General features: G+C 34.9%; 1 protein-coding gene across 1 annotated transcript in view; it reads right to left on the bottom strand.

The window, feature by feature from the left end:
* Positions 1 to 535: 535 nt before the first annotated feature.
* The window catches only part of LOC127875240 (SPARC-related modular calcium-binding protein 1-like), a 48,957-nt gene continuing 24,973 nt past the window's right edge, over positions 536 to 24,519 (bottom strand). The window contains exons 3-14 of the mRNA XM_052420127.1: positions 19,050 to 19,274; positions 15,637 to 15,729; positions 15,169 to 15,270; positions 12,777 to 13,019; positions 10,797 to 11,000; positions 9,891 to 9,989; positions 9,338 to 9,419; positions 8,035 to 8,195; positions 7,260 to 7,359; positions 6,594 to 6,678; positions 5,391 to 5,553; positions 536 to 3,451 (exon numbers count right to left, since the gene is read on the bottom strand). Of these exons, the coding sequence (XP_052276087.1) occupies positions 3,372 to 3,451; positions 5,391 to 5,553; positions 6,594 to 6,678; positions 7,260 to 7,359; positions 8,035 to 8,195; positions 9,338 to 9,419; positions 9,891 to 9,989; positions 10,797 to 11,000; positions 12,777 to 13,019; positions 15,169 to 15,270; positions 15,637 to 15,729; positions 19,050 to 19,274 (1,637 nt within the window). The 3' untranslated portion in view covers positions 536 to 3,371. The remainder of the gene's footprint in view (positions 3,452 to 5,390; positions 5,554 to 6,593; positions 6,679 to 7,259; positions 7,360 to 8,034; positions 8,196 to 9,337; positions 9,420 to 9,890; positions 9,990 to 10,796; positions 11,001 to 12,776; positions 13,020 to 15,168; positions 15,271 to 15,636; positions 15,730 to 19,049; positions 19,275 to 24,519) is intronic.

The raw sequence follows: 24,519 nt of genomic DNA, 5'->3' as shown, positions 1-24,519 counted from the left end.
GTTTTCACAGAACGAGGCATATCTAATATTACTTACTTAGACCAACTGAAACAGATTTAAGGCAAAGTCTACGGTTGGAGTTGTTGTTCAGAAACTGGATGATAGTAAACAATTGGCATCTGGACTGCAGTCTGCAATAGGTACTTTATAGGCGATGGCATGCTCTCTCTTCACCAGTTTAGCAATTCCTATCTGAGCTCGTTGGAACACATGTTCTTCTTTGCTTTCGAGGTATGCAATACATTATTTTGTCAAAAAATGCACATAGTATCTTTCTTTTGCCACATGATACAAAAGGTTTCATGTTCACTTTTATTTCGTTGCGAATTTTCAAAATCGTCTGTTTATTACACACTTGTTTTGTTATTGTGACATTGTAAAAAATAATGTGATGGTTGTGTACGTGCATATGCTGTTTATTATGTTATCGTGTCGCAAACGAAAAAAAAGCCTAGTCAAAGTCACGATCGACGACTTTAATATATCTTAAAAGTCGTCAATAGGTTTGACTTGTTTGTAAAAAAAATAAATCGACTTTAGATACTATCACATGTTTATATCATATTTTTTTATCTTTATAAAAATGTCGTCATAATCATAATCAAAGCAATGTAATATTAACTATAGCTTAACATAAATATGAAGATGTACAAAACAAAAATGTCAGGAGTAAATAATCGTCTATGTTTGCACAAATAAAGCTTACTAATATTAAAACGCTGTTGCCGGCTTATTTGTACAAACATTCTTGGCGACAGCGTGCAAAATATACTATGCATGTTTGCATAAATTCATAACAATTTAAGGCCCGGTTCATGACATCATACATATTTGGACATATTATGCACTATCGTTTTGACTGGACCTATTTTCTCGTCCCGTTTGCTTCCTTCCTTTAGTTGCCACTCTTAGCGCGACTCCGGTTGGCCCGGCTGCAGCGTGTTGTATGTTGCTTAACACAATACAGTTACTTCATAGCATAATGCTAATCACAGTGTCACTTCAAAGGTGTTTGCCTTTGGTTGTAGTTATAAAATTCGTGTACACATTTGTCATTTTGGCATAACAATTTGTATAACTGTCACCTCACATTAAGTCCTTAGTGTCAGCATGTGTTCGCATTTAAATGTCACATAAAATTCGTATGATAGAAAATGTAAGTAAATAGAAATCGACAAGAGGGCCTGAAAAGTCCAAAGTCGCTCACCTGAGATACAAAGAAAATGACCTGTTTTGTTCAGCCCCAGATATTATTATAACTAATGTTCTGACCAAGTTTCATGAAGAGTGACCTAGAAATGTAACTTTAAGTGTGCTAACAAAAGGTTTTAGTCATTTATGGACAGCTTTCCCGCCACCTCGCGGCCGTGTTTTTCAACAGACTGGAACCATTTTCGAACTCATCCAAGATAAATCAAATGATCTTACCAAGTTTCATGAAGATTGAACAATAAATGTGACTTTTAGAGCGTTAACAAATTTTTACTATAGCCAAATAAGGACAAATGTTCTACGCCCTGGCGGCCATGTTAAAAAAAACCCGAACCATTTTCGAACTCGTCCAAAATATCGTTGGGACAAATTATCTGGTCAAGTTTCATGAAGATCGGACAATATATGTGGCCTCTATAGTGTTAATCTCCGCCAAGGACGATCCCAAAAGCCCGCGCTGAAAAGGGAGGAGGGTTGGAGGTAGGGCTAGCTCCCCTACCCTGTTGAAACCTTATTGCTACAGAAACACCAAACTATAGTGTTAACAAGGTTTTACTATAGCTATATATAGCCATATTAGGAAAAACGCACCGCCCCCTGGCGGCCATGTTTTTCAAGCATCTGGAAACATTTTGGAACTCGTCCAAGCAATAATTAGGAAACATCTTCTGACCAAGTGTCATGATGATCGGACAATAAATTTGGCCTCAAGAGTGTTAACAAGGTTTTACAAAAGCCATATAAGGAAAAAAGACCCGCTCCCTGATGGCCATGTTTTTCAGCAGACCAGAACCAATTTCGATCTCATCCAAGATATAATTAGAATAAATGTTCTGAGCAAGTTTCATGAAGATTAGACTATAAATGTGACATTGAGTGTCAACAGGTTTTTACTATAGCCATTTAAGGAAAATGCCCCGTCGCCTGACGGCCACGTTTTTCAACCAACTGAAATTATTTTCGAACTCGTCCAAAATATAATTGGGACAAATCTTCTGACCGCATTTCATGATGATCGGACAATAAATGTGGCCTCTATAGAGTTAACAAAGTTTTACTATAGCCATATAATGAAGATCGGAAAATAAATGTGTCCTCTATAGTGTTAACAAGGCAAATATTGTCGTCGCACGACGGACGACGAACGACGAACAAGATGCGATCACTAAAGTTCACCAGGAGCACATTGTGCTCAGTTGAGCTAAAAATCCACCCTTCCGTTTGATTCGCAGTTTAAGAATGAACAAAACATTAAATTAATGAAAATCAGTCTAGATTCTTTATCACAAGCAGGAATTAAGGTACATGTCGATTAATACGTAATTTAACTAGTTAATGCAGGAACATGACTGATCATTTAACTAGTTCATACAGGGACATGACTAATCATGTGTTGTTTTTTACTTCGAATATTCTCTCATGACTATATCTGTCAAAAGTACTCGTTTTTCACAAATCATCTTTTCTTGAAATAATTAAAACCCAAAAGAGTATAATTTAATTACATAAAAAACAAACAGAATATATGAACTATTTTAGGCAATCATGAAAGCGTATTTCACCGCACATGTACACGGGTTCACATAACTAAACTCGTTTTACCACGTGTTTGATAATATAATACACACTTATCTGTGCTATGCCCAGCGAAACACATCCATACATCAGAAATGGAAGACGCGGTTTTAGCGTTTAGGATGTAAGTCAATAACGGCACTAATTATATTTGTTTGGCACACTTTGTGATCAACATTGCTGGAAACGTTTATCGCATGCCTCAATAATGAACATAAAAGTACATCTCAATACGTGGAATAATAGTCATTCCAATCGGTTTGGACTATGCGTTGCATTACGCTGCAATAGATATCACGTCATTATCTAGACACCCGAGTCATAATTGACAAACTCTCAACTTTTTTTAGACTCTCACAGTAACAAAAAGAGAGGCTTTACCTACAATATAACAGTCAAATCTGTGACATCAACGACTGCCCACAAGCGATATGTACTAATAATTCGGTTCTCATTCGTCCATGATTCATAATATTCCAGAGCATCATAATGTATCACATATCGATTGGATTCAACACTTCACCGGCTTGGCAATCACCGAATGGTTCTTTATCGCTTGGCTCCTTGAATGCCTTCTATTGTATTTAGTTCTCCCTTAGGTATTTGTCAAATGGATTTTTCCCAGTTCGTTTTGGATTGAATGGCAGATTGATATTTATATTGCCTGAAATGAAATAAATTTATATAATAATATAATGCAGATATGAAACAAGAAGCATGGTATTTAACTTGATCAAACTGGTCAAAAGCAAACCCGAACTTGATCTGCATTTCACTACCAACAAAGATCATTCTGAACAATACTCCTTGCAAAATCGATGCTGAACATTTTTTTTAGAAACAGAAACATTGATCATATACAAATTGATCCAAAATGGAACCTCGAACTAGGTATACATAGAAGCTATCTACATCAAGCACAATATCGCAATCAATAACCAAGTTTTTAATCCGTTTCTATTATTAATATTAATAGTTATAGTGATGTTATGTTGGCCTCAAATGAATTCCTATGTTAGGTCTACAATGAAGCAAAATGTACAACATCTTTCAGTGAAATACCTCAATTAAGATTCAAGCTATTCACTGGGAACTATTTTTTTTCGATGTTAAGTAAGAGTGACCTTGACATTCACCCTACTTGCCCCAAATGCAATCCTAAGATAAGTCTGAAGGAAATGTGCCAACACACATCTTTTCAGTTCAAAATCTCCATCCAAACTTAAGTCATTGAGCGCATGAAATTATCTACATTAAATTACAGTGACCGCGACCTTTATTCGACATGCCTCGTATAAAATTCCAAGCTAGGTTTCCATGCAAGTTCTGTATATCATACGTTTCATCAAGTTTTGTCGATGTAAAAAAGTTATAAATTGGAGACCACCTTGTGTTGGTTATGTTGAAACATAGACCTTGACCCTGATTACCCCAAATGCAATCGCTATATCTTCAATGTCTTATTTAATCAACCTGAACATGCAATTTCAGTGCAATATCTATATTCAAACTCAAATGAGCAGAAACTGTTTTTCTATTAATAGTAACAGTGAACTTGACATAATACACACCAAATACAATCCCAAGCTAAATCTCCACGCAAAATTTCTATCCTCAAATATTCATAAAGATTGGTCAATGTAAGCTGGTAAATGTAATTGTTAGTTACCGGAAACCGAATCAATTATAAAAAACATTCAACAAAAATATATGATGTAGAAAATATAATTAAACATGACGTTTTTTATACAGTATTATTGATAACCGGCGTACACTCTAAAATTGTTACCCCCACTTTTTCAAAGTTTATAATTGTCGCTTAATATATATTTAGTTTCCCAAACCAATAAACATAGCAATATTTATAATTGCGCCTCGTTCTGTGATACGTGGCTTAATGCATAAGCGTAAACTGTCGTACCGGATTAGCCTGTGCAATCCGGACCGAATAATCAGGGACGACACTGTCCGCTTAGCCTGGATTTTTATTTTTATTTATACGAACAACACCATAAATGCGTTAAGAGACGTCCCTGATTAGCCTGTACGGACTTCACATAGGCCGAGTATGTTTAAATTCATTCAGCTTATTAAAACCACACAAAATCTAAAATCTGGGACTGTCTAAGTAATTTCGCAATTAAACATGGAACCAACTTAATCATCATGAACCAATAATATCACTCTTTTGGTGGATGTTAACTTTAATAGTACATGAATAAATGTGTCTGTTTTGTCTAATTTCTAATTTTGACAGACACTATATTTGTTCAAACTGTATTCAATGTCTGCTGAAGTTTGCTGTTATTGTTTGTATCTGAATATAGGATTGGTTAAATGTTATTGACTACTTGTAATACTAATTAATCTAATATCCATCTAATATCCACCGTGTTTCTGAAATACATAGAATATTAAACTCACATCGACTATGTTAAGAACATTCTCCGCAAGTAAACTAAATATTATGGCATCACATTTCCTTGACATGCTATTTAATTGAAATATTTGCTTTGTTAAATAGCTATGTTTGGTGGAATTCGCCAATTAAATAATATGTCTGTCATTAAGCCCAGTTTTACCAGAACGTGTCTTAAAATTACGTGTTATTCCGAGGCACTCTATCCACTCGTCCACGGTGATTCTCTTGTCGTTATTCTCGTCGCAGTAACTCACGAATCTACGCGCGCACTTCCGCGTCCCCTTCTGTTGGGCATTCTTCAATGTCGTGCCCTTGAACACTTCTATCTCGCCACTGTCTATCGCCTACAATATATGAGAAATATACAACAACAAAGAAGTATTTTAACTCAATAAATCAGTTTATAACCCTATTATTATATTCGAATAGGTTATAAATGAAATGGGACAATGCTTTTTTTCGGAGGTAAATAATTGTCGACACGTGACTTCTCTGGTCTTTAATACTGTATAATTTGCTCTAACAACTGAGACTATTGATGTTCACTTTGAGACAAGCCGAGGAAATGTATCAAGGCATCGGCAATGTTGCTGATTTGATTCTAATATAATGATATAAAAAAATATGCAAATAAAATCAATTATTACTATCGGTAGTTCTATTTGCAGTGATATGCACAATACAACGATTTTCTAACTATATCTTTGACACCGCCAAACAATTTTTGACACACGTTCTAAAAATTATTTACTGCTATAACAGAAAGCGAATCGACATCTTACAAAAGTATGCGTAATATAAATTTGATGCATGGATTTTACATGTTAAGACCTGCAATTAAGTAGATAACGGAGGTGTTGTATTACATTGGTAATTACGCAGTGAGGGTACATCTTTTTACAGTAGAACGGAACACCAATTTTCGGATGTAAAAAGAACGCAAACAATACGACAATTTACATTAAACAAAAAAATAACAGTTTGATTGAACGATTGTGTTTGAAGATGAAGAAAATATCGTTTGTCATCAGTTTCGGGACATTGCATAAAATGAGGACGGCGGGATTCGTATATCAAGTAATACCCCAAATTTTTAGCTCGTGCACAGTTGTCCTCAATGTATACCATTTCTTTTGCGTAAATAAACCATGTACTCTAGGCTTGCACTACAACTGCAGTAAACATAGTAATGCTACAAAATAAAAAAGCCTGTCATACAAAGGGCTTTGATATGTTCTACTGATTCTTGTTCCCTTTATATATTTTATATCAACAGTTTGCCACATTCTTTCAATCTGAAACAGTATGCCGTTTACTAAGTTGCTAATCATAGTGCTGTTTTAGATGACTCAGAATATCTCGTGGCATACGTTTTTTTACGAACCTGATTTTTGTTTTCGTCCAGTGTGTGAAACCTCCACCTGGCTGCTCGTTCTTGTATACTTTGTTTGGGGTCAGTTACTATCAAACTGAAAACGACAGTTGCATAAGTGGACATTTACCAAACGGAGAAAACGACGTCTTCAATGGCACGCATGATAAACAAACGAATGAACATTAAACACAAATTCAGACCACGTATAATTGCATCGTCATTGTTCGGTTAAATTATTTGATTCGTTTGCAATAATAGACAGTCATAAAACGTGTTAAGAGATTAAATAGTTATAAACAAAGAACACGTTGTAGTATTCAACGAGAAAAAGGTGTCCTTAGGTTATTTTTAATGAATGGAAATAAATATGAGAATTGCTCAGGAAAAAAAAACGGGCTCAATGCGTGTGCGTCTGCACCGGCTAATCTGGGACGACACTTTCTAAGTGTATGACATTGTTCAAAAAAAGGAAGACTCTTCTTAGCGAAAATCATTTTAAGCGGAAAGTGTTGTCCCTGATTTAGCTAAACTGGGATGAATAGCTACGCACATTCATTAAACCCTGATTCCAATAGCGGTGCTTAACTTTGCTTAAATTAGCATAACAATCAGGTGAGGAGATAAAACATTTCGTGGGGAATTACTGATCCCTCTTAATGCACAAAGAATAGTAACCTATGATTGGTGTTATTGTTGAGCGCAAAGTCCTTCATCTCCGTCGATATTACGTTGATCAGCTCTGCCGTGAACGTCTGCTTCTCGGCGTATGTGCAGCCTTAAAGTACACGCATGACGTCTTTCAATTAGAAACTGTGCCGTGTTAGGGGAAAACTGGACTTAATGCATGTGCGCAAAGTATCGGCCAAAATATAGTGTTGTACAATGTCGTTCCACGAATAGCCTGTGTATCTTCGCACAGGCTAATCAAGGACGACACTTCCCGCTTTTATGAAGGATGTCTTTTCTTGATGTAAATCAAATTACGACGGAAAGTGTTGTCTCTGTTACGCCTGTGCGCACTGCACAGGCTAATCATGGACTCAACTTTACGCACATGCATTAAGCCAAGTATTATCAGAACGAGGCTAGAGTAAAAATGACATCCGTACGAGTATTGCCTTTTTGGACAAATAGTTCAGTTACTTCAACTTATTTCGCACATATGTATCCTGATTTATTACATCACAATTTTTCAGTTAGCAATACACGAAAAGAATTTAATTATGTGTTAAGTGAAAATGTTCATATATAATACTTGTGCACATTTCACGAAGACTAATTGCTACAATGTTAAGATTAGCAAGTCAACAGCTCATGCATGTTTATATACCGTATGTAAACTATAACTCCATGGTCATTTATTGATATAAGAATCAACGTCCAGTTATCGAATAAAATGTCGTAAACGAAATTAAGGTGGAAATCAATAAAAGAAATAAAGGCCACATACTAGTACCTTGGATCTTCCGCTCATCGCCGAAGTCACAACTAGGACGAGTGTCCTGCGTGGATGTTCCACCGATAGGCTTGCCCGTGTTTTCATCAACACACCAGCAGTAGCCCGTAGAATTATGGCATTGGGCCTGCGTCCACTTTCCCTCGGGCGTACACCTAAAAATACAGCGTCACTTTAATTATAGTAGAAAACAAGCGGACGTTAAAATTTAAACGGTCGGTAAACATATAAATGAGTCTCGCCCTGAGAAAAAGGGACATAATGCATGTAACGTAAAGTGTCGTCCCTCATTAGCCTGTGCAATCTGCACTACCAAAGACGATTCTTTATGCCTCAAATGGATGTCGTAAAAAAAGAATTCCTTTAAACAAAAATTAATACAAACGCGTGAAAGTTTCGTCCCTGATTAGCCTGAGAGGACTTCACAGGCTAATCTGGAACGACACTTTACCCACATGCATAAAGCCCAATTTTCGAAGACTTTGGTACAAATGAACGCACAAACAACAAAGGACATGGCCGGTTTGGGTAAAATTTTGATCTTAAGCAGTGAACAAACGGTCATATATCTTCCGATAGAGTGTAAAACAAGAAACACTGTTAACGATCAAATATCTCTGATTGAATAAATAAATATACGATCAAAATATATACATGCAACGGCTGTTATATTGGATAAAATATGTTTGTATTTATCAGGACTTCATAAATGGTACATGTACTGGTCAAAATTAATTGTTGAACACATGCAGTCATCGCAATAAGATTTAGTAATACGTGAATGTACACGTGTATGCAAACTACTGGACAATAATCTATGTTGAAACCCGATAAAAGTATGAGTAATATAAACAACTCCCAATAGAAACAATCGTTTTAGGAGACCGCTGAAAAACAACCACACCGAATGTAATTAAAATATGCTAAATGTGTAACCAACGATGGCTGGATAGAAATATAGATTAATAACATGGATATTACACACATCCGTTAACTATTGTTTGAATACAATAACATCGAAGATACTATTTGCTACTATTATTGTTCGTAAGTATCGTCACTGAGTAGCGTGTGCAGACCAATAAGGGACGTCACTTTCATTTTTATGGAATTTTTGTTTGAGAACATTTACCTCTAAACAAAAATCCAGTCTAGACAGAAAGGGTTGTCCCTCATTATTCTCCTGACTGCACAGGCTTATATGGTACGATTGTTTTTGCACATGCACTCCCAGAGACCGGCTCTCATATATAATTATTACAATATTGTTTAAGCCAATAACGGATAAGACAGTCACCTAGGCAAAAAGATGCCAGCGTCCGGATTATCCCGATCTTGTTCCAGGGCAGCCTCTCGTTCAGTGCGACAGTCATTGTGATCTACAAAAACACGTGGGTGTTGCTATTAAACAACACGTTTAGGATCGCGTGTTATGATATTCCCAAGATATATATAATTATGATTTCCATGTATTATTAAAAAAAATTCCATGTATTATTCAAAAATTATATTAAGTTTTACCATACTTTTATTTTCTCATGCAATGAGACACAATGAAACATACAACAAAAGTTCAGTGAAAATATAACAACAAAAAGGAAACAAAAGAAAGCGCTTTTTATAAGTAAAATATAGCGTTTTATAAGCCACGAAAATAAAGTGAAATCTTCTGAATACGTGTAGATAAATATCTGTTTACGAACTGAAAGGACAATTAGCTTGCAGAGATTGAGAATTGCAGAAAAGGTTGCAGAGCTACTGGAGCGCTAATGATGCGCAAATGTTGCCTTCATTTTCTCACGCATGCGTAAAATAGTTAGATTTTAAACCTAGGATCAATTTCTCCTTACTTTTCTCAGCAGTTTCGTTTTTGTCGACGCGAGGCCTGCTGAAAGCGGTCCAGGTGTCGTCTATTTTGATAGCAGGAAAGGGTGGTCTCTCAATCTCGCCTATAGGTGGCAGATTAACAACACAGATGCATTTAGTTGATTTTTTCACTTTTATTTATGAAGTCACTAAATAAAGATATTATTCTATCAAGCTATCATACCTAATTTTATTTCATTACTCTGTATTTTACTTTCATCTAGCACTGCAAATACTGGTTGAGACAATGTTTCTAGAAAATATGCGATAAAAACACAAATAATTGTTTGTGAGTTCCACGGTATATAAAAATGTGACCCAACACCGTTGTATCAATAGTTACTTCATGTGTCGTTTATATTTTTTTAAAGTTATTCCGTGAAAAAAATGAAATTTTGTCTAATAAAGTGTAAACATAAATCAAAATATTCAGGAAAATACATTTTATTGTTGGAAAAATATGGCAAAATCGAGATTAAATGCGATACGCAAAGCAGGATAAGATGCAGAAAAAGCGAAAGGAAATGTAATGAACTTTCTGTTGCAAGAAATGTACATATGACTAGTGTGAAAACATTTGATTGATGACATTCTTACATGCCGGTTGTTTTATAAGTACACACAAATAAAACAATTCAGATTGAGCCACCGTCTCTATATTATAAGTATCAGGCTTTTATTTTATGCAGTAACATTTTTAGACAAAAAACAGTTAATTGTGTTTACTTTTCAGAATTTATATTGAACATTAAACGAGACTTTACTTCTGGCCAAATCGAATAAATTAACAACCACCGTCCAAAAATCTGTAGCAATCAAGTTATTTTGAAAATTGTATATACAAAATATAATAACAGGCACACAAATTGTTAGAGAGTCGGAAGACATACCTTTGTTGCGCTTTGCAGATGAAGATGATGAAGCCGAAGATGAGGAGGAGGATGCGAAGGAAGAGGATGAGGCGGAGGAGGATGGTTTCTTATGAACTATGCTATGTGAGACTAAACTTTCACCTGTTGTCAACTCGATCGGAGCTTCGGTCGTCCGTCGCCCCTCCCCTTCTGAGTTGAGATAGATAAACAATCGAAAAGAAACTATATGAAAACGAGGTGAATTCAAAACGTTCTACTGAGCCGTCGAAACCTTCCCTTGCCTGGCCTTTTTGTAAACACAGTTAGTAGGAAGTCGGAATATATGAAACGACGAAAATACTTTGTCTCTGTTACATGAAACGCACGTTTTGACAAAACATATATACGACGTCCTATGTAGTAAGGAAGCTGTAGAGGGACAATCAGATTTTGTTTTTTTTTGTGAATTTATTTATACACATCATTCGTCGATGAATTACTTTGTGTTTAGCCGTTTCGTGTTCAAAGTATTCCGTTAAAATCATCACTAACTTATCTGAGACAATATAACAGAAACAAAGTCTCCACTTAAATTAAAGCAAACAAAGCTTGCGAGGCGAAGCAATGGTTAACAAAAAGGAGGTCATCGAAATTTTTTCGTTTATATGATAAAATAATAGTTTATTCAAATGGATAACACCCCGATACGATATAATTTTGAAGACGTGGTTAATGAAGATAAGGCTGATCATGATTAGCAATCGATACATAACAAATTGCTGCAAGTATGTATCCCACTGATCCACAGAATGTTGCAAATATATCGGGTGCATTCTTAAAATGCATTGTAAATTATGTAAAACTGCGTAAATTATTAGAAACAATTTCCAATTCAAGTGATATCAAATTAAAGATTTGATGATAGAAACAAATGTGAACACTGAATCCGTTGTTGAAATAAATACAGTCAGGACAGCAGCGCCGAAGCAAGGCATGGAAGAAAGAAATGGCACATTCGGTTTCTTTAAGGGCATTGAAAAAAAGGCGAGAAAGTTATTGGAAACTCTAGTGCAGAAACTGGTAAAATACGGTGTCGAGACCAAGCAAGGTTGATTTGACGCCACTAGAACAAACTGCTGTCATCAAATATTAAGGGAAATTTGACAGGACTTATCACAAGACTAATCTTTTTTTCCACCGCACTAAATGTTTTTCAAGAAATTAAGTCGATCCGTTCTCTTTTGAAACATTTTTGTGAACTCTGATTTGGCAGTCATAAAGTGTACGGAAAATTAAAGCATAAAACATCATGATTAATTTATTATGAAACACGTGGTGTTGTTTTTCCATCTACACTCACGTGTGCATTTAAACAATTCAATTTGAGTGTAATTTAGTCATAATACTTTAAGAAATTCTGCTATGTGATTATATGTCTCTTACTTACTTTAATATGTTATTGTGATGGACACCCAACCAGTGTTATATTAATTGTTGCCATGCAATTACAAAAGTTTGTGGTATCTATGACAACTGCCAAACATCCCTTTTAAAGGTTAATAATTAGGATAAACCATGCACCCGTCACCATATACATGAAGGATAATAAGCTGAGACACAAAATATACATGGTATAAATATTATGCATGATATAAATGCATTCCAAAATGATAAAACACATCAATATTAATTATTAAACGCTAGAAGTAGAGGTTATTTCAAAAATATGTCCAGTAATAATGATGTATAATTATTGTAAATAATTGTACTATTAAATCACGAGATTGCAATTCTAAAAACAAATCAATTGATGCCTTGTTAAAATGTTTTTTTTTACAGCAGCCTTCTGTTTTAAATACACAATGTTATATATCATGACAAAAACTGATTATACATGAATATTTTAATTGTACAATACTTTACGATGCATATTGTATTATAAGACCGATTTTTAAATGCGTATCAGAACAGAAAGTATAAATTAATTGAAATGCATACAACTTATAAAAATGTACTCACTATTGATATCCACACCGAGACAAATCGACCATTCTTGTCTCTCAATGAGCTTGTTCCTGTCGGGATCACAGAATTTAAGAAACCGCTTTGCGCAGGACCTCGGTTTTATGAACTTTTTTACCAAACGCCTTAACGCGTTTACCTCCTTAATTTGCAGCAAATTGTCCTTATTCAGATCGTACTGTGAAAACTTCCACTCCACCACTTGTTTCTCTATTGTGTCAATCAATGGATCTTTCTTATCTGAAACACAATACACACAGTGAGAATGCATACAGTATAGTTCACGGGTATAATGTACATGAATATTAGGTATAAAGTATACAAAAGATCCATCCGCTTTTCCGTTTTCTTTTTCAACATCCTACGCAGTGACGAATTATGACGATAACCTGTTTAAAACAATCTTAAAGAATACTAAACGGTGGAATAAACAGTTAAATAATAATTATGTTGAATAGATGTCTTCTAAAAAACTTCACTTTGTATAGAGTATGTGTGTTACTTTGGTTAGACAATGTGGCATTGAATGTACCGTCTAAATATTAACTAAATACATTTATAAATGATATTAAAACAACTTATCATAAATGTTTTAATTTAAAAGTTGGTTCATGATTAATTATTCTGTTAAATCAAGTGTGGAAAGTTGTTTGCAAAATTTTTAAAAATTACTCAGATCATATTTCCACATTGCATCCTTGTTATATAGTGGTAACTTTGTGTAAGTAAGTATAAATGTCATAAAATAATACTTGAATACTGATTAACCCAATTGTAGGCACGGCAACTACAAATCGGGAAGGGCAATATGTGCAAGGGGGCCTTTCCGTGTTGCGGTAAATTTTACAACGTTTTTTAATGCTACAATCGTACGTCTTCTGGAATGCAAGAATGATTCGCTCTGTCGTTAGGCGTTTTCCAAAGAATTAAGCCAAGGTAGACGCCATGTGCATTGTCGAAGAATATTAAACAATCATCTCAGGCCATTGTAATTAAATATCGCAGAAATAAAAACGGTTCGAGCTATGAAGGATTTTCTTAATGTAAGTCTATCACATTATCTTTTGCTACTCTTAGCTGCGTCCCAGACATATTAATGTTCCGATTACAAATCTCTTAAAATTCTCCTAACACTCCTACTAAAAGTTTCAAGTTGTGAGTAGTGTCTTTAAACAGACAGTCGCGAGTGCATTGGTATGTATTGCATAATCTGTTGTTGACGGGTTAAGATTGATATTTCCTGTTCCAATCTTATTTTCAAATCGTGCATTTCGTCGGCTGCACATCGGCAAATATCTAGGGTGGGTAGCGGCAACAGCAGGGTTATGGCATACGGCATTTGAAAGTGGTTACTTACCAAAATCCCATAATCATAATATGTATTTCTGGTATAGAGCCAATTAATATCGTACAATAACCTCACCGTACCTAATTTATTTGAAATAAATCAAAAGTGTCAATTTGTTTCTAGACAGTAAATGTCAGTACTGAATACAAGCTTTAAAGGAACCTTTTCACTGATTTTGGCAGATATTGAAGTTTGTCATTAAATGCTTTACTAGTATATTGATAAATGTAAACATTGGATCTTAACATCTCCGCAAAAAACAAGAATAAAATTAAAGAAAGAAAAAAGTAACCCTCAACTGGGCTCGAACCACTGACCCCACTGAGTAAAAGCCTAATGCTAAGACCACTAGGCCATCCGTGCTCATACAATGAGTGATGTATTTTATGCTTTATATAAGCAATCTTCGTAGTGTCACAACATAATTATAACGATAACAACAGAACTTTTGAAATTAATCAATCGTTTCGCGTTGCAAACCTTTATAATTTTCAGGGTTTTAAATCGTCAAGAGATGCACATCATGGATATTTTAGAGCATGGTAAACGTTCAGAATTACTGTTTCCTCACAATTATCATAACACCAACGGAAATTTGCGAATCTGTAACATATTTGTTTTTTGTGTGTGTCAATGTCCCTCAACGTGCAAAGGTCCATTTATTTATGCTATCACTATTTTGCAGAACACTTATTGCCTCTACGAATATGCCTGCTTAAGAAGATACTTCAAAATATCAGGGGCAATCTTTGCTTCCGAAGTGTTCCTTCTTACAATCAAACGATATGAGGCGCATTTCATTTAAGAAGATCAAACGAAATATTATAAAAACCCATGATCGTAAAGAATAAACAAGTGTTTCATATAATATTTGCACAGACACGCCTCTTATGTCTGGAAAAACACTCAAACATTCTTTAATTGAATGAAAAATGATGCCGAGTGCAGATTGATTGCGTGTTATTGTCTTCTGTGAAAGTAAAATAATTTTGCGAAAGCTGAGTTTATCGTCAGACGAAAAAGCACCGTACGACGGCTTACCTGGTTTATTGTTTTGGGAATTTCTCATCGACCGATTATATTCCTCAGTAAAGACACGGACTAAATTGGAATTAAATGTAGATTTTTCTTTGCTCGTGCATTCTGAAATATAAATTTAATTAGTATAACACAGCATTGCTAATTACCGGACATATTAATTTTGATCAACCGCACATGCAGATGCTTACATTCTCCCCTTGAATAATAGTTAATAAAATCTTCGATTTATTTTAAGCTAAATGCTTCCGGATGATAAAGCAATAACTTTAAAAAATTTAGTTAAAAAAGTGTCAGTTTTTAAGAATGTTCAGCATCTCAATCATGCAACGGCAACAATTAAGTTTCTCGGCATAACTGCATATACAACTACTATCCCATGTGGGTAGGGTAGGCTGAATGGTGATGGAGTTTCTCTCCGATAAGTGAATGCAGTAAAGACAAAACATAAACAAAACTGTAAGTTCTTACGCTTCCCATTTTTATTTTGCTTGCGATTCTGTTGCGTCTTTTTCCGTCGCACTCGAATCTTCTGACGTGAGTCTTTCTTATTTTCGATTGTGTCTAAAATGCAGACATAGACAATTTTTGCAAACATGATTTTATTTGAAACGAAAATAAATTTATGTCGATATTTTCAGCCATTATTAACAGTTTTAGAGTTTGAAACCAGTAACGATAGAAAATCATTTGTGGTTCTAATTAAATGTTTGATACAATAAGCCATGTATGTCATTCAAAGACAGGCCCGACTGGAGCAGACATACTTTATGTTGCATTTCTTTAGTCAATATATGAATTTAACTCTGTGGAAATACCGGTAGGACTAACTGCATTTGCGTCAATTGTCGTCCCAGATAAGCCGGTGCGGAGTGACACTTTCCGCCTTAACTGGATTTTCGTCAACAAGAGACTTCCTTTAAACGAAAACTACCATACAAGCTAAAGCTGACTTCTCTGATTAGCCTGTGCAGACGACACTTTGCGCACATGCATTAGACCCCGTTTTCCCAGAGTAAGGCTCAGTTATGTTTGTTATTACATTGAGTATACGAGTGAACGGCACACAATATGTTCATTTAAATAGATGACATCTACCGGTATTTATTATTCAAATACCATTTATTAAATATAAAACTGAAACAACGTAAATTGAAAGAAAACTGTCTTTTGGTGATTCTGGATTAATAAATTGCCATTCGCAATAACGTATACATATTTGGAGTAAGAATGATTGTTTCCGAAACTCTGCAGAATGCATGTACCCTACCTCGTCCCTCCACAAATAAACTGGGTTGTAATAACAATTTGAATGTAACAGTACTGAAATAAGTCATTAAACTGCTTGGACTGACAAGAAACTCTTTATAAGCACTATTAGCATAATAATAAATGACATACCATACAAAATTACATGATCACATGACAAGGAAATTCCAAAACTACAACATATTCTTCAAATCATGTCGCGTTTTGGATAAAAAATGTATGCACATAATTACAATAATAATGCAATTTCTCATTGTTACGAAATTTTAAATGCTTCTGATTTTCCACAATTGCTTTTAACAACATGAAAAAAGTTACCGGCCGTATGAAATGAAACATCAGCTCAAGATATTTTATTTCACAATGTTTAAGCTCTACATAAAATTTACTTACATGCCTTTGACATTTATTTTCAGATTCAGTGATGTTTTATGAAACGTAATGCTTTAATTACCCAATAGTGAACTATAGAACAAAACTGTGAGAAAGTGAACTTTTGTATGAGTCGCGATCTGAGAAAACGTGGCTTAATGCTTGTGCTTAAAGTGTCCTACCATTTATTCCAGTCCAGGTTTCCCAAATCGAGGCTCATATAAATACCGATATCGAGAAGAACATAAACGGTATGGGGTATTCACTGAATAATAAGTAGTTTTTTATTATTAGCAAACTACTGCATTACATCAAAATTAATATGAAAATTAACCAAATTAAAGAAGTCAAAGTTTAGTCATAGTTGAATTTACCGAATTAACAATATTAAATACATGTACTTAGATGAATATAATATACAGCATATAATTGCGGTAAACTCTTTCAATATCAAGCTGTAAACAACCGACTTCATAAAAGGATGCATCAAGTGATTGTATTATTTATTTTTATGAAAATTAAGTTTAGATTAATAACAAAGGGAAAATGATAATTAACAATACATTACTCTATTTTTCGCATTCGAGCATTTTATTATACGAAGTACAAAGTTTTCATCCGCCACTTCATGCATTCATCAGTGTAATTTCTTTTTATTTGCTGTAATTAACATATACTAATGAATAGTTAATTAACTATGGACGACTTTATCATCAAAACGTCAGACACTTTGTATGTGTAGTCTTAAAATCAAAGTAATTATTACTCATTTCATGCACTATTTACATTAAATAGTATTTATATTATATATTTCAAACCTTTTGAAATTACGTGTTGTATTATACTTTTTATTAAGAAATTTATGCAATAGTATTTAAGTCAACTTCTACGACGGCTTACTCTTAGTAAAACAAAAACAACAACCATTACGACTACTTGATGTGTGATTGTATACAATGTAAAAATTAATATACTGTTTGTATTATCTTTTATTAAAAACTGATAAGTGTTATACAAAAGGTTTTGGCTTTCTAGTTTTAGATGACTTTGTTTTTAATCATTTATAATGCAATATGCTCGTTTCGATCTCTCAAGCTTTTATAATGTACACTACTACTACTACTACTACTACTACTACTATTACTACTGCTACTGCTACTGCTACTTCTACTTTTACTACTACTACTACTGCTACTACTACTACTACTACTACTACTACTACTACTACTACTACTACTACTACTACTACTACTACTACTACTACTACTACAACTACTACTACGACTATTACTACTACTACTACTACTACTACTACTACTACTACTACTACTACTACTACTACTACTTCTACTACTACTACTACTACTACTACTACTACTTCTACTTCTAACTCTACAACTACTACTGCTACTACTACTACTACTACTACTACTACTACTTCTACTACTTCTACTTCTACAACTCCTACTACTACTTCTACTACTACTACTACTACTACTACTACTACTACTACTACTACTACTACTACTACTACTTCTACTTCTACAACTCCTACTACTACTGCTACTACTACTACTTCTAATAATAATAAGATGATGAAGAAGAAGAAGAGCAGAACAAGAAGAAATGAAGTAGAAAAAGACGAAAGAAGAAAAAAAAAGAAGAAGAAGAAGAAGAAGAAGAAGAAGGGGAAGAAGAAGAAGAACAAGATGACGAAGACGAAGTGGAGATCATATAATAACAAGACTATTGCCAAGCAATAAAAGTCCCCTACCGGCTCCAACATTGTCAGAACATTTAAAAAAATGTTGCCATAGCAACCAGATTTTTTGACGTAAGAACAAAATGAAATGACGTGCACAATGTCCATATTGCCATCTATCAATGTTTCAAGTTTCATGAAAAAATAATAAGAACTCTTAAAGTTACCGCAGGATCCAGAAAACCACCATTTTCAGCAGTATTTCTAGTCCAATTGTTGCCATAGCAACCAGAATTTATGACGTAGGAACAAAATGAAATGACGTGCATAATGTCCATATTGCCATCTATCCATGTTTAAAGTTTCATTAAAAAATATTAAGAGCTTTTAAAGTTATCGCAGGATTCATAAAAGTGTGACGGACAGACTGACAGACTGACAGACGGAGCGCAAACCATAAGTCCCCTCTGATGAAACCGGTAGGGGACTTATTATATTTTTTAGTGGTATCGTGGTTATATAACCGATCACCGCGTCAGACCTTTTGATTTACAGTTCGGCGTTCCACTGCTAGTTGAGGTGCGCGGGAAGGGCTTTCCGTCCTGGGAGACGCACCAGCAGAAGCCGGAAGCGCTGTGGCACTGGACTTCATTGAACGTCCCGTCCGCGTTACATTCAGGGACGAATACGTTCTCCACGCCCTCCGCGACGGAAGTGAGCGCCTCCGCCTTCTCCTGTGTACACTTGGTGACTGGCACGTCCGTATCTGGATATGAAATACTTTATGAGTCGCGCCCTGGGAAAACTGCGCTTTATCCATGTGCGTAAAGTGTCGTCCAAGATTAGCCTGTGCAATCAACACAGGCTTATCAGAATTGACACTTCCCGCTTTAAAGGAATTCTTCGTTTAAAGGGAGCCTCATTTAAACGAAAATCAAGTTTCGGCGGTGAATGTCGTCCTTGATTCTCACACGATAATCTGTGACGACACTTTATGCACATGCATTAATCACCATTTTCTCAAAGCTAGTCTCACTTGTTTGAACGTAAGAAATGTAATTATTCTCGGTTAGATAAATACGGTATAGTATGGCTTTATAAATGTTATTTAGAAGAGAGATTATGGTAATGGTTTAGCGCGAAAATTGCACGGGTTTTGTGTTTAAGATTTAACGCGAAAGCGCACGTTTTTTTTTCGTGTTGCGATATATATGATTAGCAAATCTATTGAGTCGCCATTTGAGGGTGTATTTGACATGCAAAAGTAATGGAAAGGAAAACGAAGGGGTGATAACATTGCCCGCCCGCCCTTAATGGACATATGTATGTCTAAGTAATTGGTTACATTATTTGTACGTTTATAATTTTGCAATAATAAAGTCGATATTAAGTTTATTTTCAGTTCGGTTTTTAGTCCATGTGAGATGGGATCTAAACACGAACCGATTCCTTTACCGAGAAAGTCGATGGGTGTAAATTTGCATTTAAGTCGGAAGCAGCTAAGTTTTCTTGATTATTTTGTTTCATCTTTTACTTCATATTGTGTTTTTAATGTGATTTTTTAAGTTATGCGTTTCATATTTGAGACTCTCACTTCCTGTATTTCCTGCATATTTATTGAAATCTTGGAATGTTTAAATGTAAGTGTTATCATTTTTTGTTTTCTTACGTAATGAACGTTTACTTTTAAAATGTATTCTTATTTTTACGATTACTTAATTATTTATTGTTTTTGTTTTGGTGCAACTGGTTTGATGATGACGTCGGTTTAGTACAGCTGTTGAAAAATTTCGTCCTAAGCATATAAATAAATAAATATATATATATATATATATATATATATATATATATATATATATATATATATATATATATATATATATATATATATATATATATATATATTACTCGGAATACTTATGATTTATCTACGTTATTTTTAAGTATTATTTTATGGATTTTATGGTTTTAGTGATTTGTTTGTTTCTTGTTGATGTCCGGGTGTGTACGGGATGCTTTTGATGTTTGTTGTTATGTTAATTTGCGCATTGAGATTGATAATGTTTTATTTCCATGTTTTGCTAATGAATACTTAATTTTTGACGATGCTGGAACAGCAGCGTCCAAGGTTTGATAACCAGTTAACAAAAATTCTTTACAATGGCAACCTATGTAAAAGACCGAGCCAGTCCGATTGAGATAACTCGATTTTTCAGTTACTTCCCTTGGCATTCGCCACTGCGTAGGAGATTGCTCGTTGATTTTCATTGATAACATTCTCCTAGCAGAGTTGTCGTTCGTGTTGATAAAGGTAAATATTAATAGAACAGCATATCCTGGGGAAACAGATTCAATAAGTGTATCAGAACGTTAATTTCAAATTAGTAATTTTACATCCATTTTATTTTTATGGACCAATGAAACAACTTTATATTTTCTCTATTTTGTTTGATATTTGTTCTCGATTTAGTAAATAAATTGCGAATAAAAACATGTAAAATTAACTCTTCGCGTGATTACAAAACTAAAGAATGCGAACGATTTCGAACCTGCAAATTGTAAACGCTGCACTGCTATGATATATATAGATAAAACAACATTTCCTTACATAATTGTCTGTCCCGCTAGCGCAGTGGTAAGGACGTTCGCCTTTTCACCTTTACGACACCGGTTCGATTCCCGCTCCCGGCGCAATGTTATATTTTGTATGTTTTGTGGTCACCATTCCTGACAGTTGTTTTTTTCCGGAAAATCTCACCCCCCCCCCCCGCAGCATTTGACCATATAAAAAATTAAAAAGTATTTCAGTACAAAACAAATAGCTGGAAATTGCATTATTTGTTATCGATTTAGTAAATAAATTGCGAATAAAAACATGTAAAATTAACTTTTTACGTGATCACAAAACTAAAGAATGCGAACGATTTCGAACCTGCAAATTGTAAACGCTGCACTGCTATGATATATATAGATAAAACAACATTTCCTTGCGTAATTGTCCGTCCCGCTAGCGCAGTGGTAAGGACGTTCGCTTTTTCACCTTTACGACACCGGTTCGATTCCCGCTCCCGGCGCAATGTTATATTTTGTATGTTTTGTGGTCACCATTCCTGACAGTTGTTTTTTTCCGGAAAATCTCAGCCTCCCCCCCCCCCGCAGCATTTGACCATGTAAAAAATTAAAAAGTATTTCAGTACAAAACAAATAGCTGGAAATTGCATTATTTGTTATCGATTTAGTAAATAAATTGCGAATAAAAACATGTAAAATTAACTTTTTACGTGATCACAAAACTAAAGAATGCGAACGATTTCGAACCTGCAAATTGTAAACGCTGCACTGCTATGATATATATAGATAAAACAACATTTCGTTGCGTAATTGTCCGTCCCGCTAGCGCAGTGGTAAGGACGTTCGCTTTTTCACCTTTACGACACCGGTTCGATTCCCGCTCCCGGCGCAATGTTATATTTTGTATGTTTTGTGGTCACCATTCCTGACAGTTGTTTTTTTCCGGAAAATCTCAGCCCCCCCCCCCCCCGCAGCATTTGACCATGTAAAAAATTAACAAGTATTTTAGTACAAAACAAATAGCTGGAAATTGCAGCTATCATTCAAAATTCGGCCCAACTGTCGTCAATCTAATCTTATTAGGTAGGAGTGCTGGACACACTCCGGGTCCCAACATTATGCAGCCTCAGCGCGGACGTAACTCATTACCTTGGAAAAACAAAAATACACACACTGGGTGCAGCCTAGGCGCGTATAGACTCAAACAAGGCAACAAACTCAAGTGCGGGCACAATCATTTAAAATTTACATATTGAATACGATATTCTAACAGAAATTACACAACCACCTAAGTGTACATACCATGTTTGATATTTCGTTCGATTGTTAGATTTCAGCATATACATGTATAGGGTCATTTCGCTATTAGTTAACTTATCCATATGTTCGTGGGCGAACTCGGATAGTCAAGTGCTCATACGATTGAGCTTACATGGTCCGGCTATGTGCTCATACCTACTTTCGAGAATCATCATACTTCCCCGTACCCCTAAACTTTTTTTCGTACCAAAAATGTTTCGTACGCAAATTTTTTTCGTACCAAATTTTTTTTCGTACCCAAAATTTTCGTACCCAAATTTTGTATCGTACCCAAATGTTCGTATCAACATACACAATTGTGGTGATATAGATAAACTTAAATTGATGTTTTATATCCATCCTCTTCAAAAGCATCGTCACACCAGTACTGCCAGTACTTTGATTAAAGAATAGTAATAGCTGCTTATTTGTAGATTTATCTTAAATTAGAGGTTTCGGGAGGTAATGAAGGCACCAAGACATCGGTCTTGAGCGATGGGTCCTCGTACGCCCCCTGCCATTCAAAGAAAACAGAAAAGAAAAATGAGCAGTAGGGTTGCGTATCCCGCTCGCGGTTTTACCTGAATCGTTGATTAATAGCGATTATTGTATGGGGTGTACGTTAAGTCATGTACACTTCTCTTGATTGGTGGTGGTGGATGAATCTTGCAGATAATAGCAGCTTTGTTGTACAAATTAATGTTTCACATTTGTAAATTTATCATATTTAAGCAACTTAACGTGATTGATGGGCGTTGAGGGCGTCCTGTGTGCACTTTGGGCATCGGCGGGGATCAGTTTATTCAAACCGTAAATCTTAATTTAGCTATATACTTGCCGTCTAATTGTTATGAATAAAGTTGCACTTTTCACGTGCCACATATGTGCATGTTAAGTATTCTTAATGAAATGCCATACATCATTTAAATAGTATCGTTTCAGTTCTTTACACATCTGAACAAGGATGTAACACCGTTTACAGTCGTCTCGAGACTCATCAACTGAGCGGTGCCATTGAGGTCGATTTCCGTTGCACATGGAACACATACGGGCGTCAGAAGAATTGTTTTTATATTTGCATTTATATGTTGAAAGTCCTGTCAAATACAAGCACTCACTCCTATTTGTCTTTGGTTTATTATTTGTATGATAATGCTAATGATGTTGAAAGGATGATGATGATATGGTTGATAATGATGATGAGTATTTAATAGTATTTTAAGAATAGAGAATAATAAATTTACTTATAACTATGAGTAAAAGTCTGTATTGATGCTTGTTATCTGATCAATAGACAAGCAATCTGAGATATGATGCTTGTGAATTAAACTCAAAATAAAGACCTATTGACGAGCTTTAAAGGAATTATTGGATGTGTATGTATGTATACTACAAACAGGAATGGACCAAGAAAAGATCATTGCGATAATTATGGCTTTATATTTGAAATAAGTGTTTTGGGAGCATTGATTCACGCAGTGTCTTACATAGTACAGAAAATATTAAATCGAGTTTATAGTATTGGCAGGCACTTGATATATAAAAGTTATCCAGTAAATTGATTTAATAACTTAAATGTTCGACAAAGGTAAAGGAATAAAAGACACAAATTTTCACAACGAATGTCTGTGGAAATAAAGATTAACCTGCGTTTTACATAATGCTGTCTTAAATGTGTTTACTTACTTGTACAATGGATATACAAATGCATAATTAATATACCATTATGATTTTTAACATAATGATATTTCAACATGGTATTCCTAATGATTTATATCGGCGTAAAAACACAAATACTTACAAAAAATATGCAACCAAATATTCTTATCCGCGTCTCTAACTTCCTTCATCAAAAAGCAGTGTTCTCAATTGAAACCAATAAAACGCGCGCCTATAAATTCGCTGAAAAGCTATCAAATGATGCATAAAACGGTCACGACTACTTTTCAGACACCACAGGTTTGACGAACAGATGAAGTTACTTAAAAACTTATCGACAGTGCACATAAAAACGCTTTGTTTTTCACATTAATTTCACGTGCAGCTTTTATCACCACGTGTTGCGTTCTACAAAACCAATACCAATAACATAATCATTGTCTTCCGCAATTTAGTTCTACTCAATGAGGTACCGTTGCGTT

The sequence above is a fragment of the Dreissena polymorpha genome, chromosome 3, assembly GCF_020536995.1.
Source record: "Dreissena polymorpha isolate Duluth1 chromosome 3, UMN_Dpol_1.0, whole genome shotgun sequence".
In the NCBI taxonomy this organism is placed as follows: Eukaryota; Metazoa; Mollusca; class Bivalvia; order Myida; family Dreissenidae; genus Dreissena; species Dreissena polymorpha.
The sequence above is the reverse complement of the archived record's forward strand: the minus strand, read 5'-3'. Positions and strand labels throughout refer to the sequence as shown.